The sequence below is a fragment of the Myotis davidii genome, unplaced genomic scaffold, assembly GCF_000327345.1.
Source record: "Myotis davidii unplaced genomic scaffold, ASM32734v1 scaffold478, whole genome shotgun sequence".
Taxonomy (NCBI): Eukaryota; Metazoa; Chordata; class Mammalia; order Chiroptera; family Vespertilionidae; genus Myotis; species Myotis davidii.
The window spans coordinates 1,063,341-1,079,354 of NW_006289570.1; the positions used below are offsets into that span (position 1 = coordinate 1,063,341).

A 16,014-nucleotide genomic window follows, 5' to 3' on the forward strand; every position below is an offset into this window, starting at 1 on the left:
TTCTTAAAGTTTAGACATATAAACCAATGGAACAAAATAGTCTAGAAATAGATATATAAAATCACCTGACCTATAGCAAAAGTGCACTGGAGGCAGAAGGGGAAGGATTTGTTTTCAAATTCTGGTGCTTGGCCAATTGGATATCCATATGGAAAAAAGATCCATCTTGAACCCTACCTCACACCATACACAAAAATCAATTCCAGATAGATTGTTCAGCTAAATATGAAAGGTAAACGAATAAAACATTTAGGCAGAATATGGAGGAATGTCTTCATGACCTTGTGGTAGGCAAAGATTTTTTAAGTGGGTCAAAAAAGTGCTAACTAAAGGGAAATACTCATAAATTGGACTATAACTAAAATCATTGATAGTAATAAGAAATACCATAAGGGAATGAAAACCAACCAGTATAAGTCACATATTTGCAAATTCAAAAAGGAATTTTATCCAAAATATAAAAAGAACTCCTACAAATTAGTAATAAGACAGACATCACAAAAGAAAAATTTGCAAAAGACATGAACAGGAAGTTCACAAAAGACATTGTCCAACTGGCCAGTAAATACATGAAAAGAACGAATCTTTGACATCAGAGAAATGCACAGTAAATCTGCAGTGTAATATCTCTCACTGTTACCATAATAGGCTAAAAATTAAAAAGACAAAAAAAACACCAACTGTTGGAGCAATTGGAATTCTCATATGTTATTGGTGGCAGTATAAATGAGTATAAGCACTTTATAAAATGGTTTCACAGTTTGCTAAAGCCAACTATGTCTATTATCTTTGATTCATCAATTCTACTTAAACACAAATACATATATATGTTCACCAATAAATATGTATAAGAATATTCATAGCAGTTCTACATATATTAGTTAAGAACTGGAAGCAACCCAATGCTCATCAACAGTTGAATGAATAAAGTAACTATGGTATAGCCACACACTCAATACACTAAAATGAGAATGAATGAACTACAACTACATACAGCAACATGGATGAAAGTCACAAAATGTTGAATGAAAGAAGCCAGATGCAAAAGAATACATTATATATTCTTTGTGTAATTCCACTTTGTTATATTTATGTTCCATTTGTATTTCTATTAATTCTAGTTATATATATAAATATATATATATATATATATAATACAACTTTATATAATTGTGTTTCTATAAAAGTGTAAAAATTAGCAAACCTAGCTGGTGCTTTAGAAGTCAAGATATCTGGGGAATAGTGACTGAAAGGCGGCTCAATGGGATCTTCAGGGGAGCTGGTAATGTTTTTGTCATAGTTTAGGTACAGTTACAAGAATATGTTCCGGCCGAAACCGGTTTGGCTCAGTGGATAGAGCGTCGGCCTGCGGACTGAAAGGTCCCAGGTTCGATTCCGGTCAAGGGCATGTACCTGGGTTGCGGGCACATCCCCAGTAGGAGATGTGCAGGAGGCAGCTGATCGATGTTTCTCTCTCCTCAATGTTTCTAACTCTCTATCCCTCTCCCTTCCTCTCTGTAAGAAATCAATAAAATATATTAAAAAAAAAAGAATATGTTCCGTTTGTAAATATTTAACAAGCAGTATATTTATGCTTTCTGTGATTTTCTATATATGTGTTATTCTACATCCAATGATGTAGAACACTAGGATTGTTGATTGGCAAACAAAACAAAACAAAAACATAAAAAAATACCCACTAGAGGCGGGTGGGGTAAAGGAGAAGAGCTCCATTCTTAAGTGCCAAGCCCTGTGCTGAGTGCCTTTGCACACATCTCACCTTTCAAGCCTCACCTCAGCACAAGAGTTAAGTTCTGTACCATCCCATGATGCAAGTATTGCTGAGGAAACTGAGGCACGGATAGGGGCCAGAACACATACCCAGGTCTCCATGGCTCTAAACCCATGCCCCCAGCCTCCATGGGTAGCTCGTAGGGTGTGGAGGCTGCTTACTATGTGGGAGCAGCTCTTATTCTAGGACCCTCTATCTTGGTGACCTCCCAGCAGAAATGTGGAGGCCACCGCTGGCGAGAGAAGGCTGGGCTTCAGCCGTGCACACGTTGCCCTCCTGCTCAGCATCTGTGCCTTTAAATTGGCATGGCCTGCTTTACAGCAAGGGAAACGTTTACAGTGTTAACAAGGCAAACTGTTAATTAAGACAGCAGTACCTTCAGGGGCACTTAATTTGGGGTAGGCACCCACTAGGATAAAGAAGACATTCGAACCATTGAAATTGTGCAGATTCAACACCCAACTGGCTACCATGCAGAATTTAATAAAGATGACTTGTGCTTTCTAATTATGACTTCCACATGCTTTATAAACAACCCTTTGCTGCCTCAGAAGGGTTCGGCGTCTGCACTTTGGGTGCTAATAACAAGAAAGGCAGGACATGAGAGGCAATGAAGGAGTGGTGAAGAGACAGGCTGCCCTGGTTCAAATCCTGGCTCCGTCGCTTCCTAACTATGATAAGTTACTCAGCCTTTCTGAGTCTTCGTTTCCTCATCTAAAAAATAAAGACAGTGGGTTTTTGAGATGATTAAATTAGAATGAGTGTGTGATGCTGGGTCCCAACTTTATTTTTATGATTCTTTTTGTTTTAATTATTGAATCTTTTAAGCAATTCTATTACTGCTTTTAGGGTTGCTGTTTTTTTAGGGGAGAAAACTGAGGCCCTGGGACTTGAAGTTCATTCAAGAGCACACTGCTCGTAAATGATAGAACAGGATCCAAACCCAGAGTCCAGAAATTATGAATCATTTGGTGTGTGTAAATCACAGAACCCAGTTCAGGGCATGCAGTCTGTGCTCACTCGATTCCAGAAGCCTCTTTGCTGTAGGTAATAGGGAATTTTTTTCCCAGAGGAATTGGGTCAAAGGTCTACATGGTCATATGTATGATTTGGGGAGATAATTCTCTCACCCATGCAGGGCCAGAACAAGGTTGAGGCAAGTGAGGTGCCCACCTCAGGCACACAATTTAAGTGCAAAAAAAAAGAAAACAGTAATCAACACAAATAAAAACAAGTCGATATTACTGATATTTCCTTTTGCCTCAGGCTCCAGTGTGGCTCAGCAAAGCACTATTAAATACAGCAAATCCTGTATTTATTTAAAAGTCTTTTTTTTCACCATAGGTTTTTTTTGCAGTAATTAAAAAATATATATGGCATTAAAATATGATTGTTCTTGTCCAGCCAGTATGGTTCAGTGGTTGAACTATGAACCAGGAGGTCACAGTTTGATTCCCAGTCAGGATTGCAGACTCGATGCCCAGTAGGGGGCGTGTAATCGATGATTCCCATCATTGATGTTTCTATCTCTCACAATTGATTTCTCATCATTGATGTTTCTCTCTCTCTCTCCTCCCTTCCTCTCTGAAATCAATAAAAATACATGATTGTTCTTTATTGCTGAGTTTTTCGGTGCCCCCTTAACTCTGTGCCCAGGTGTTGGCCCTTCTGCCATGACATTTATTCATATTTCTTCAGGGCAAAACCTTGTCCAAGTCTCTGGTTTTGCAGTTGTGAAACGGAAATTATTGCCTGTCTCTCAGGGTTGCAGTGAGTGCTAGCAGAGATCCTGCAGGTAAAAGCCTTGCTCTGTGAGTGATGAGTCATGTGACTCGTGGGGGATGTTGTCTGTTCTCGTGCAGCAAGATCACCCCACAATGCCCTTGACAGATCTAGGTGGCATTCAGGATTTTCCTTCTAAATCTGAATCCTTGGCCACACTGTTCTCCATCGTATTCTCTCCTCCACTACCTTCTGACCCACTGCCTGCCCAGTAAAGACAATCATAGGGTGGCTTATTCCTAAAAACATTCCAGGGCCATAAAATCCTCCAAGAATTCACTATAAAATGGTCTTTTGGCAAAATCCATTCTGAACCAGATACCGGAACACAAACACTGCTCCTTCCTCTGCTCTTGAGAGCCATGCATTGTCTTTGGAGGCCTGGAGAGGGCTAAAATATTCTTTCTCTCAGGGGAAATGAGACTCGGCCTCGCACACTGCATTTGGGACTGTTTCCAACCCCAAAGTCAGGACATTTGCTATTCTGATCGTATAAGCCTGAGTCGGGTACATATGCTGGGCTTCTGAATCTATTTACAAGGAAATCAGCATAATGTACAGTTAATATTCAGAATGTGATTAATCTAGAAGCCCCACTCCATATTCCAATTACATCCACTGCCCCCCTATGTGGGCTGGGTTTTGCTTAAATGCATGTGGAGTCAGTTGGAGCACCAGATTTATGAAGGCTGCCAAAAGTCTGGCGCCCCAACGGTAATAAGTTGTATTCCTATTATGTAGTAAGCAATAAAAAATCTTATATTTATTCTGTTGGATTTTGAGAAACTCTTGGAAAGATTCTAGGCTGCTGGAACACAGTGACATATTTCACAAACAAATGTCCCCACTTCGGTTTGGCTGTTTAGAGGAGCTGACGCCACCTTAAAAACCCTGTACCCAGTTCTTGAGGAGGTCAACCAGTGTCTTACCAGGGCTGATAGCCTCTTACTACCCTAAGCTGGATACCCGGTTCTGTCCTGCTGGGCAGGCATAGGCTGTGTGACATTGGGCAAGACCCTCAGACGTCTCTGAGTTTCTTTTTCTGCATCTGGAAAATGGGAACAGCAATAGCAACCTCCAAGGTTTGTTGCAAGAATTAAATGAGCCCTGGCTGGTGTGGCTCAGTTGGTTGGACATCATCCTGTGCACAAAAAGATCGCCACATCAATTCCCAGTCAGGGGACATGCCTGGGTTGTGGGCTCGATTCCTGGGGTGGGGAGTGGGGGGAGATGAAGCAGGCAGCTGACCAATGTTACGCTCTCACATCCGTGTTTCACTCACACATGTGCTTGCTCACTCGCTCTCTCCTCTCTCTAAAAATCAATTTTTAAAATATTTTTAAAAGACAAAAAAGAAATGAAATAATGAGCCTGCATGTGTCTAGGCCAGTGCCTGGTACATAGTAAGCATGTGACAGATAATTTTTAAAAATATTTTTAAAGAGGAAATAGATTTTAAAATGAAAAATGGATCAAAGTTTATTTTTTCAAGTCATGCAGGCATTATTAGAATAGCGTGTCCTCAAAATGTGGTAACAGTTCCACTGAGGGAATGTAGGGGATGATTTTTGATGCTACATGGATAGTGATTTTTTAAAGTTGTGCACTTATTTTAATGTGTCTTAATGAGAAAAAACAAACATATCAACTCCTTAATTTCATGAACAGTATTGCTTGAGCCATAGCTATAGAGGGCTGACTATTAGAACAAATCTTTTAAAAAAATAATGCTCTAACTAAAGATAGGGTAGACATTTTGAAAGTAATACTAAAATAACTGGAGTTTGGGAAGCATTGTTCTAGAAAGAGAAAAATAGTGACATAGATAAAATTCAGGAACTGTGAAGGGTAAGATTGAGTCATCCAGGGTTATTCAGAATTGTCAGCTGGTTTCCACTGCCCGTCCCCACCCCCACTCCCACCCCCCACCTGCAGGAAAAGACATCTGTAAGCAAGGCACTGAAAACAGCACCATTAGAGAGAGAAATGCAAATGTTCTCAAATTTATTTCTTAAGGAAATAATTTGCCAACTTGGGTGTTTCACCAAAAGCCCAGATTCGTTTTCAGCATCCCTGCTAACTGATGGCCACCCAGCACCAACGCACTGCAGTGGTGGAGAACTGCAGATCTCCAGAACCACGACATGGTTGGATTAAAAGCACCCTGGGTGTTGAGAATATTAACCCTAGGTGGAAAAAAAAAAGGGAGAGAGAGAGTTGGCTCCAGCTCTTTCCACCAGCATGCCAACAGCTAGAGAGCTGCTAAGGCCATTGTCGTCTGCTACCTTAATTACGAGTTCCTGCTCCCTGGAAGAGAAAGCGTTTCAGGCTGGAAACTGCAGAAAGACAAGCTTCTGGGGCAGCAAGCATGGGGTTTGGCTGGTTGGGACGCATCTATTTTTCCAGAAATGTCTGAAGTGTTCTCATGCCCATGGAAAGAGGAGAAGCTCTTCTCCTTCGGCAAATGCCGGGGAGCAGAAGGCTTTTCAGAGTCCCAGTGGCTGGGGTTCTCCCTCAGAGACTGTGGGTAAGATTCCAGGGTCTGTGGACACCCGGAAATGACAGGCAAAGCAGTGTCTGTCTGTGTCTGTGTGCGTGCACATGCACTTGAACGTTTCTCTGGGAGAAAGGCCATGGCTTTATTAGATTGCCAATGGGCTGGTTCGGGTTTTATCAGCTGTTTGGAGCTTCAGTGATGTGGAATCTTAATACAAAAAAGTCAAGAGGCAGGAAAAAGGTTCACCAGTTGAAAGGGGAAAAGGTGGTTTGGGGTGAGGCCGGGATAGAGAAGGAGGTTTAAGAAATACTTGTGAGCTCTGGCCAGCGTGGCTCAGTTGGTTGGGTGTGTCGTCCCATGCACCGAAAGGTTGTCGGTTCATTTCCTGGTCAGGGCATATACCCGGGTTTGGGGCTCGATCCCTGGTAGCGGGTCTGTAGGAGGCAGCCGGATTCGCTTTCGCTTTGATGTTTCTCTCTCTCCTTTTCCATTCCTCTCTCTTTAAAAATCAATAGAAAATATTTTATAAAAAAAGGAAATATTTGGGTGGACCATGACTCCCCTTCACAGTATTGGTAAATTACAATAAATGAACGTGAGTCATTTTGAAATTCTTCCTGGGGTGGTTAGACTGTACTTTTATCTCCACAGCTCTCTAGACCAAGCCATATGGATCCCTGCATTGTAGCATTACATCAGCACTTCTCTCCAGATCTCATCTCTTCTACCAGATGCGAATCCCCGAGGAAGGTAGGAACTCTGGCTAATTACACATCATATCCTCCTCCGCCTCCCTAGTTGGTGCTTGGTGAACACTTGCTGGGGTAATAACTGCCTGTCTTCAGGAGTCACTGGTCAAAAAAGCGTGAGTTGCAGCAAGACAGATGTGGACTCAAATTGGTATCTCAGCACATAGTAATAAGGTTTTCTTGGGCAAGTTACTTAGCTACTCCCATCCTCAGTTTACCACCTGAAAAATGGGTATGAACATCCTTGTTTATATGGATCTTGGATGATTAAATGAATTTGGGATTTCATGTGCTTAAAACTGTTCCTAGCATATACAGGGCATGCAGCCAATCATGGTTATTGCTCCAAAAGCCCATTTGTTTGAAAGACTGACCCTACTGAATTGTTTAAAAATCATTTAGGGTCACCATCACAAATCTCAAATGGCCACTATCTTTAATATTATTTCATCAAATAAAGATTTGATGAGAGCCTTCTACATGCATTCTGAGCGGCCGCAATGATGCACTGCTTGCCTTCATAGGTCTCATGGAGGCGAAGGGAGTGGTTGGTGCACTTTACAGGCTCAGTGGATGTTACTACCAAGAGGAAGAGAGAGAGGCCATGAGCACTCACCTAGGCAGAGAAGGCTTTCCAGATGAAAAGACATGAGAGAAGAGGATCTACAAAGAGGGAGCGTTAGCTAGAGAAAGAGGACTGTAGGGGAGAGATACCGCGTGAGAAACCTGAGGCAAGGAAGAGCTTGGTGAATTCAAGGAACCGGCAAGACAGGAGTGGGATGAAACAAGGAATTCTTTGGGATGTCCCGGGCTAGGGCTCACACGGCAGCATCTCCTATCTGTTCTGCACATTACCCTTCTCTTTTCCATTCTCCCCACAGCCATCAGAGAGATTATTGAAAAATATAACTTGGATCCTGCTGCTCCTCCTTATGGCTCTCTGCTGCCAGCAGGATAAAACCCAAGCTCCTTTTCTTCCCCAAAATGCTCTGCTGACCTCATCTATGACCTCATGCCACACCAGGCTTCCCTGTGTTTCACCATGCACTGCATCCTTTTTCTTCCTCATCTGGACCCTGCTCATTCCTACCCCAGGGCCTTTGCACCTGCTCTTCCATGTGCCTGGTATGCTTTTCTTCCAGGTCCTGGCCTGCCTGCCCCCCCGCCCCGCTCTCCATTCATATCTTAGCTCTGCTGTCTCCTCAGATAGGTCTTCTCTGGTTTGTCTATGAAGATGCCACTGTTGCTGTGTGCCACATCACCCTATGCTTCATCCAGGTACTTACTTCCTTGGTTTTCCTGCTTATTTCTTTTATATTTACATTATAATTCAAGCTCAGTGGGAGCAGGGACTGTGTTGGATTCATCACTGAGGTTCTTCAACCTCGCCGTGAGTGTGTCACCTGTGGCAGAGTCTCAGGTAACTGTCTCCTCCTATGCCTTTTCCCTGCATTGCTTCTCCCAACAAACTCACTTCTCCTTTCATACTAGCCATACTGGGGACTCACCCTGGATATAATCACACTTCAACAACTGTGCACCTACACAGTGCTGGGTCCTACTGTTGAGCACCCAACATAATGAATAAAAGCACGGGCTCCAGGGGCAGCCTGTATTGGATTTAAATCCAGGCTCTGTCTGAACTTGGGCAGAGCTGTTCACCTCTCTAAGCCTCAGCCTTTTCCTCAAGAAAATGGGGTCCATAACAAAGGGATAGGGAGGAAAAGATGAGATGACTCCAAGTGCTCTGCAGAGATGGACAAAGTTAAGGGGTAAGCGAGGCAGGCAGTGGGTGCCAAAGCACCCTTGAACTAGGGAACCCACAGGTCTCAGGTAGACTGTCAGACTCCCTAAAGGCCTGAATGACTGAGCTGCTCTGGTGGGGATAGCTATTTAATTGGTAGACCACAGTCCCACAGAGTCAATCTCTTTCTTTAAAAGGAAGAGATCATATATCCAGAGATGTAATTTTTTCAATCCAGGGGCTCAATGGTGAGAAACAGAGCAGAGGCATAAAGTCAGGTGGATATTGCTCAGTAAGCAGTCACCATCACATTTTCACGATGGAAACACTTGTCTGTCTGAATCAGACCTTATCGTTACACGTGGAGTAGTATTTCTTCTCCCAACTCTGCAGTCACTGCGTTTCTCCAGCAGCATCAGGGCATCGTGGTGTTTTCCCCAGTTGCCATGGAAAACTTGATTTCAAATCCAGAAAATCCCCGACTAATTGTAAGGTCCAGGAATTAGAGATTCTGATTAATTGAATTTTCCAGGCAATTGAGTGCTAATCAGAAAATCACTTGCATTTTAACTGCTCTGGCTGGCTATATGTCAGTAAGCTTGCTCTTACTCTGAACTCTGGCTCTGTCACTGAGGAGCTTTGTAGCCTTGGGCAAGTTACTTAATGTCTTAGTTCTCTATTAGCACATCACAAATTACCTCAAATTTAGAGGCCTAAAATAACACACAGTACCTCCCAGTTTCTGTGGGTTCAGTAGTCCAGGCAGAGCTTAGCTGGTCTTCTCAATGCTACATCAAGGTGACTGTGGACTCTTTTCTGGAGCTCTGGGCCCTTTCCCTGCTCACATGGCTGTGGGCAGAATTCAGTTCCTCGCAGTTGTGACTGGGGTTCCCATTGTCTTGGTGGTTATCAACTGGGACTGCTCCCGGAGGTCGTCTGCGGCTCTTTGCTATGTGACCCTCTCACAACCTGTTTAACTTCCCTGACATTAACTTGGTTAGTGTTCACCATGACCCTCTGAAGTAGTTGCAGTTGTTATTCCGGCTGAACAGATGAGGAAGCTGAGGCTAAATGAGGTGTTGTGGTTGGTACACGGATATCTAGCAAGTGGCAGAGGCCAGCTCAAAGTCAAGTTGGTCTGGCTTCAAAGCCTATGTGTGACCTTCTGTTGTCCATGTCTTATTAAAAGTTGGTTGAGTTTTATTTTGGAGTATATTTCTTACACACTGGATAGAGAGGTTCTTAGGAAAAGGAGGCTTCATTATATGTGTCCCAGATCCATATATAAGTTCTGGCACATTATGGGTGACTAGAAATGTTTGTTGAATGGATGGATAAGCGTTGGTGAGTGGCAGATATTTGGATGGATGGATGGATGGATGGCTGATTGGATGGAAGGATGGGTGACTGGGTAGAAGATGATGGATGGATGTTATGAGGGATGGTGTAGGTGGTTAATAGGCAAGTGAATGGATGGATAGATGGATGGATAGGTTGGATGGAATAGATGGGTGACTGGGATGGTGGATTGGATGGGTGGTGAGTGAATGGATGATAGATAGATAGATGGACAACTGTGGTTAGTGAATGAATGTGGTGGATGGGTATTTTTGAAAGGGTATGGGTGTGTGGAAAATAAATGGATGGAGAATAGGTTGGGTATTCGCTGTCATATCGAGTGGGTGGTGGGTGGAGGGATGAGTGTGTAGCTGGGTTGGTGGTGAATGGGGGTGGGCGTGCCATAGGTGGGCAGAAACAGACAATAACTTCTCTCCCATCTAATAGTCATATCTTCCTATACATTTTCTACTTTTCCTCTGCAATCATCTTATATTGTATATATCATTTATCTACAAGACTCAGGCTGGCCTAAATTCATCATTGAATTGATCCCCATAAAAGTATATTCAGATTTACGAATTCATAAATTGCAGGATATCACAGGGTTTGGCAGAAACCTGTATCTCTAGAATGGAGTGAGCTGAATGGCTGCTTAATGGGTGGACAGCACCAGACCCCCTGGGATAAATCCCTGCCCAGTGCAGCCCAGAGCCCTGGGTGCTGAGGGCTGCTTCGGCTCCTACCAGCCTGCAAATGAAAGGAACTTTGCTTTTGCAAGAGCTGATGCAATCTCGCTGACAGAACTGTGTGGAGCCCTCCCAATACCAGGGTGGGTAACCAGGTCCTGTGGCATCACTAGAGCATTCTGTGCCGCCCCACTCCATTCCAGAGCCATGTTCTGTTCCCTGATATCATTTAGGAAGCGTGCAGTAACAATGATAGTGTAATGAGGATAGAGGTGAGCCATCTATTCCCTTTACTGGGGTCACAGCTCCTATCAGGTAGCCCAACCCAGTAACCGTACCTCCCCAGACCCTCCAAATCAAGCAGTGGGCATTAGTCACTTTACCACGTTACAAACAGCCTCAAAATCTCAGTGGCTATAGGAGCAAATATTTGGTTCTGCTCACAGGTCTGTAGGTCACCTTGGGCACTGTTGGGCTCAGATGATCTTGATCCAGGCTGCCAGCTGGGTTCAGATCTGCTCCATGAGTTTCCTCCTTCTGAGGTGAACAGATTCCTGGAGCACATTCTTCTCATGGCAAATGACAGAAACAAGCACATTTCTAGCCTCAGCTCACATCACTTTCTGCTTCACGTTCTGTTGACCTAAGCAAGTCACATGGTCAAGCCCTAACCAATGCCTGGGGGTGTTCATTCTTTCTATTGTACTAGGAGGCACTACAGGATCACATGGCTCAGGAAGAGAAACGCTGAAACAATCATCTGGGCTATTCCAGGATAGTGATGGCTCCTCTTGGCGTAGCCCTGGCATCGTGTGTTGGCTTTCCAATGCCCCCGTCACACATTTGTAAACAGTGCATGTATGTCCAATTTTAACAGCTATTTTATTAAGTATGTTTTAGTGTCATTTTTTCTTATTAAATTCTCCTCAAATTACCCAGTTTGAGGGTATTATCTGTTTCTTGAAGAACATATTTAATCCATTGTGCATTTGAGTCCGTCTCCCTGAGAGCCTCCTCCGTGCCCAGCTTGGGAGGGATAACAATCAGATGAACTAAAATAATGCCCTTCTTGCTGAGCTTACACTCTCCGTGCATGGGGGTAATTTGTCTTTATGTGCATTATCTAATATAATGGTCAGCTATCTTTGGTAGGGGCTTCTATTATTAGTTCAATATAAAGAAATTAAGGCTCAAAGTAGTCAAGCGACTTAATCCAAAGTAACTTTGAGTGTTTGGAGGTGAAAGAAGCAGGATTTGACCTCAGGTCCACCTGACTGCACAGCCTCTTAATGACTTGACTTGATAGCTTCATGTTGTAGTAAAACAAGTGTTTTGCAAATATAGGCTCATTTCTTCATCATCTGAGCAATAGGTTCAGTTTATTGCCCATGTTATAGATGAGACAACTAAGTATCAGGGAATGGAGTCCGATTTCCCATAGTACCGTAGGTAGGAAATTGCACAGTGGAAATACAAATCCAGTTCTACCCATCTCCAAAACTTGTTTCTTTCTAACATACCTCACTGCCGATCCAATCTCCTCTCTAAACAAGACTGTCCTGAGCTGTTCCCAATGGAAATTCTGGCCAGCTCTGACCACAGCCCACTAAACAGAGGTCAGCCCCCTCTACTTTCTACTTCGTCTCTCCCCTAATAACCTGGCCCCTCTCCAGGCCCCTGCAATTTTTCCACTCCCATGTCAGCTGCTTTTCAGAGCCGTCTGTCAACCATGCTTTGCAGCCCATTCGATGAAGAGCAAATCTGTATTGATTTCAGAATAACTCAAGCTGTAAATTATAGGTCATGATTGGCTTGGTCACCCTGAGATGATAATCTATTGACTGTACCAGAGGTCTAAATCTAATTATCACCCCCAGGAAACCCAAAGGCAGGGTGGCCCCAATGCCTTCGTAAAAAGGAACTATTAGTTCGTCCAAGAACTACCTGCAAAAATGCATACTGCATCATTTAGAGCTGGCTCTGGTCTTTGACGGGTCAAGTCTAGTGGTTTACTTTGACCATCAAATTAAGTATGAGAACTGACCTTGAACCATTTGTGTTAATAGTAGTAATAATAACAATGACACAACAATAACTGATAGTCACAGACCACTTTGCATGCACTATTTCATTCTAAAGCCTCACAATAGGCCTGCTCTACTAAATAGCTGTATGATTCTGGGCAAGTTACTTAGCTCCTGTGACCTGTTTTCTCATCTAAAAAATGAGGGATAATAGCGACACCTCCCTTATCATGTTGAGGGAAAGGTTAAACAAAGTCATTTATATAAATTGTTAAGCTCAGGAGTTAAGTGTATGCTTACCCTTGTTATTCATGAAGAAATAGAAGCCCAGAGATATTAAGAGACTTGCCCAAGGTCACATAGCTAGCACAGGGTTTTGTCTGGATCATGGGCCACTGTTTTTAAAATACTTAATTCCCAGCATTAGAAAATGGAGCTAATAGCTTGTTTCTCTTGAAAAAACTGGCAGCACTGAGCCTGCATTTCTTTCTACCACACTTCCCTGCTAAACAAAGCTATTCTCTCAGGTCAGTGCCAAAGCCCAGCTGCAGTTTCTTGAGCAACTGCCCCCCCCACCCCCGCCCATTCTGGGTTTTTGAGGTTGTCTGTCATGTGCTGGCTCAAATGCCTGCATCAGATTATGCTGGCCAGCAGCTGTTCCAGTTACTTGGGGATCTGTTCCTGGTTAACCCCAGTACCCACCATTCCCTGTTGCCCTGCACTTGACCCACTTCTCTCACTCACCATGCCTGTCTGTCCCCTGTAGGCACGTGAGATTGTAGGGTAGATGAACACACTCAAGTCTCATGTCACATCCCTGAGGGGTATACTATTATCATTCCCAGTTTATTGACGCAGAAACAAGTTCAAGGAGACAGTGACTTGCCCAAGGTCACACAGCCAGCAAGTGTCAGAACAAGGTTTCAGACACAAGCCTACCTACTCCCAGAGCCAACCTTCTTTATCCTTTTCGGAGGTTCCTTCCCAGGCTCACCGGCTAAATGAACATCTGCAAGCAGAGACAAGAAAGGAAAATCAGCGTCAATCTCTCACACTGGGAAGAAATATAAAAAGAGAGAGCGCTCAAGTCCGCTTTCAGATCTCACAGACTCTCCTGCAATGACTTTTTGGAGAACAAAAGGGCTGTTTCCAAAGGCTGATGGCTCAGACAGTGCAAGATCCTTATCGGTGAGAGCACAGAGCTTAACATCTGTCCCTGTTCTGTGGCCATCGTCAAAAGGCTTCCACATTCAGTTTGCTGTTTCTTTTTCATTCTTCAGACCTCACAGGAAAGCAAGAGGCAGGGAGGGCTATGGCTGACATGTCCCCACACCCAGTGGGTGGCAGTGCCAAGGCCCCACTGTCTGTCAGCCCCAGAGAAGAGAGAGCCCCCCCACCCCGACCCCAGATAAAGCATCGATGGAGAAAGATTTCATTTTCTCTCCTCTAGGAGCTGACAGCTTGGACAGTAGCTTGCAAGGAACAAACTTTATTCTCAGGAAGACAGGCCCGAGCTTTAAATGATCTCATGAATATTTATCGTTTTTCTCCCTGCCACCTCAGCCTCACTGCCGGTGGATGCCTCATAGCTCTGCAGAAGCAGCTTGTCCGCACTCTGGGATGCCACCAGGTGGCGATGTTGTCTACTGAATGACGGCGATGATAAATCGACATTAGCTCTGTAGTGTATGGAGTGTGCTAAGGGCTTTAGATAGTTTAACTCTTTTCATCCTCACAATGACCCCAAGAAGGAGGGAGTGAGGAGCAGAGAGGTGAAGTTGCTTACCCAAGGTCACACAGCTAGAAAGTATTGGTGACGAGAGTCAAATCCATGCACCAGTGGCCGTTTTCTGTAGCGTAATGCCAGTGTAAAGACCAACTGTCCCTGCCTGGGAAGGCTATGATTCATTATTTCCTGAAGTTATGTCTTTTATTATTATTTATGTGTTAAGATGGTCTTCTTTTATGAAATTATAGGACAATGGGTTTGTATATGTTATTGTTTGCCCTTAATCAAAATTTAAGATTTTCGCTATCTTGTTTCTGTCTCTGCCCTGCCTCCCTCCACCTCACCCCCATACACATCAATATTGCTCCAGGCCCCAAAAATCCAAGATCTAGGACCACGTCTCCTGATGACAAAGCTACTGATCCAACAAGAATTGTTTTGGTAACTTTATAGCCCTAGTAATGATTTACCCCTTTCCAAAAAAATCTCAAATGTATATTGAACACTTACTATTCGTCATTTATTCCAATAACAAGTATTTATTGAACATCTACTAGGGCTAGTGGTAAGTGCTGGAAATACAATGTCAATTGAAAGAGGCATAGTCATTCTCTTAAGGAGCCTGTGGTGGAGATGAGAATGAATCAGATACATGCAAACACGCACATGTGAGGTTATGAGCTATGAAGGAGAGGTACTTAGGTGCTGCGAGAGAGGTGGCTGTAATGTGAACTGTGATGTCGGGCACTCATGAGACGTGTCAGGTTGCCAAGGACTTTAGCACTGAAAGTGTCAGGTCAGGGGCCTCCTCCGTCGCAGGCAAACTGGGCCTGTTGGTCATCCTAATTTCCAGACCAGGTCTCGTCACTTGGGGTACCCCCATGCCTTGTTCTGTTTATCATTTTATTAGGATGTGCCAGGCCAACCTAATGAGCTGAACTTGAGATTTCGCCTTTATTAAACTTTCCGCGTGTGCCCCTGCATCCCAGGTATGCACTCTTGACTGGGAATCGAACCTGCGACCCCTCGGTGCACAGCCCAGCGCCCTAACCACTGAGCACACACCAGGGCTGGATATTTGTTTTCATGTCCAAGAATGAGATTTCAGCTGCAGTTATCTCCAGTGCTGGGCATATAACCTGCAGCGGTGTGTTCACTTATTCAGCAGCATTAACTGAGGTCGTGCTCTGTGCCAAGCCCTGCGCTAGGTGCTGGGGACACGTGAGCGCTGCCCTCGAGGTTCCCAGGGGATGGACACAGGACAGACGCCCACAGAATGGGTCTGTCTTATACATTGTGTATTCTCCAAGCTTCACATGGTGCGCAGCACATAGTAGGAGCTCATTAATTAGCCACTGCTCTGGGCAACAAGACAATATCATGTCTCTGGCATTTGGACTTTGTCGAATAACAGCCTGTCCCATCTGTGCTGTCACATCACCTCTCTGAGACTCAGTTTCCTCTTGTGTAGAATGGGAACTCATATCACAGGCTCCTGTGGGAGCTAATCTGTGAAAAGAGCCTGGCACATGCCGAGTACTCGACAAAGTACAGTCATTGGGGTTAATATTGTCATCACAATGTCAGGGAACCCTGGTCAGCACTCGGCTCTGCATCAGCTGGAAAACGAGGAGCACTGACCACATCCCGGAGTGTCTGGTCCCCAGTGA

The 16,014-nt window shown here is 44.0% G+C and overlaps 1 protein-coding gene across 1 annotated transcript in view; it reads left to right on the forward strand.

Annotated features, from left to right (window-relative positions):
* The window catches only part of SGSM1 (small G protein signaling modulator 1), a 107,355-nt gene that overhangs the window by 29,677 nt on the left and 61,664 nt on the right, over positions 1 to 16,014 (forward strand). Inside the window, exon 2 of the mRNA XM_015562823.1 lies at positions 13,382 to 13,385. Coding sequence (XP_015418309.1) covers positions 13,382 to 13,385 — 4 coding nt within the window. The remainder of the gene's footprint in view (positions 1 to 13,381; positions 13,386 to 16,014) is intronic.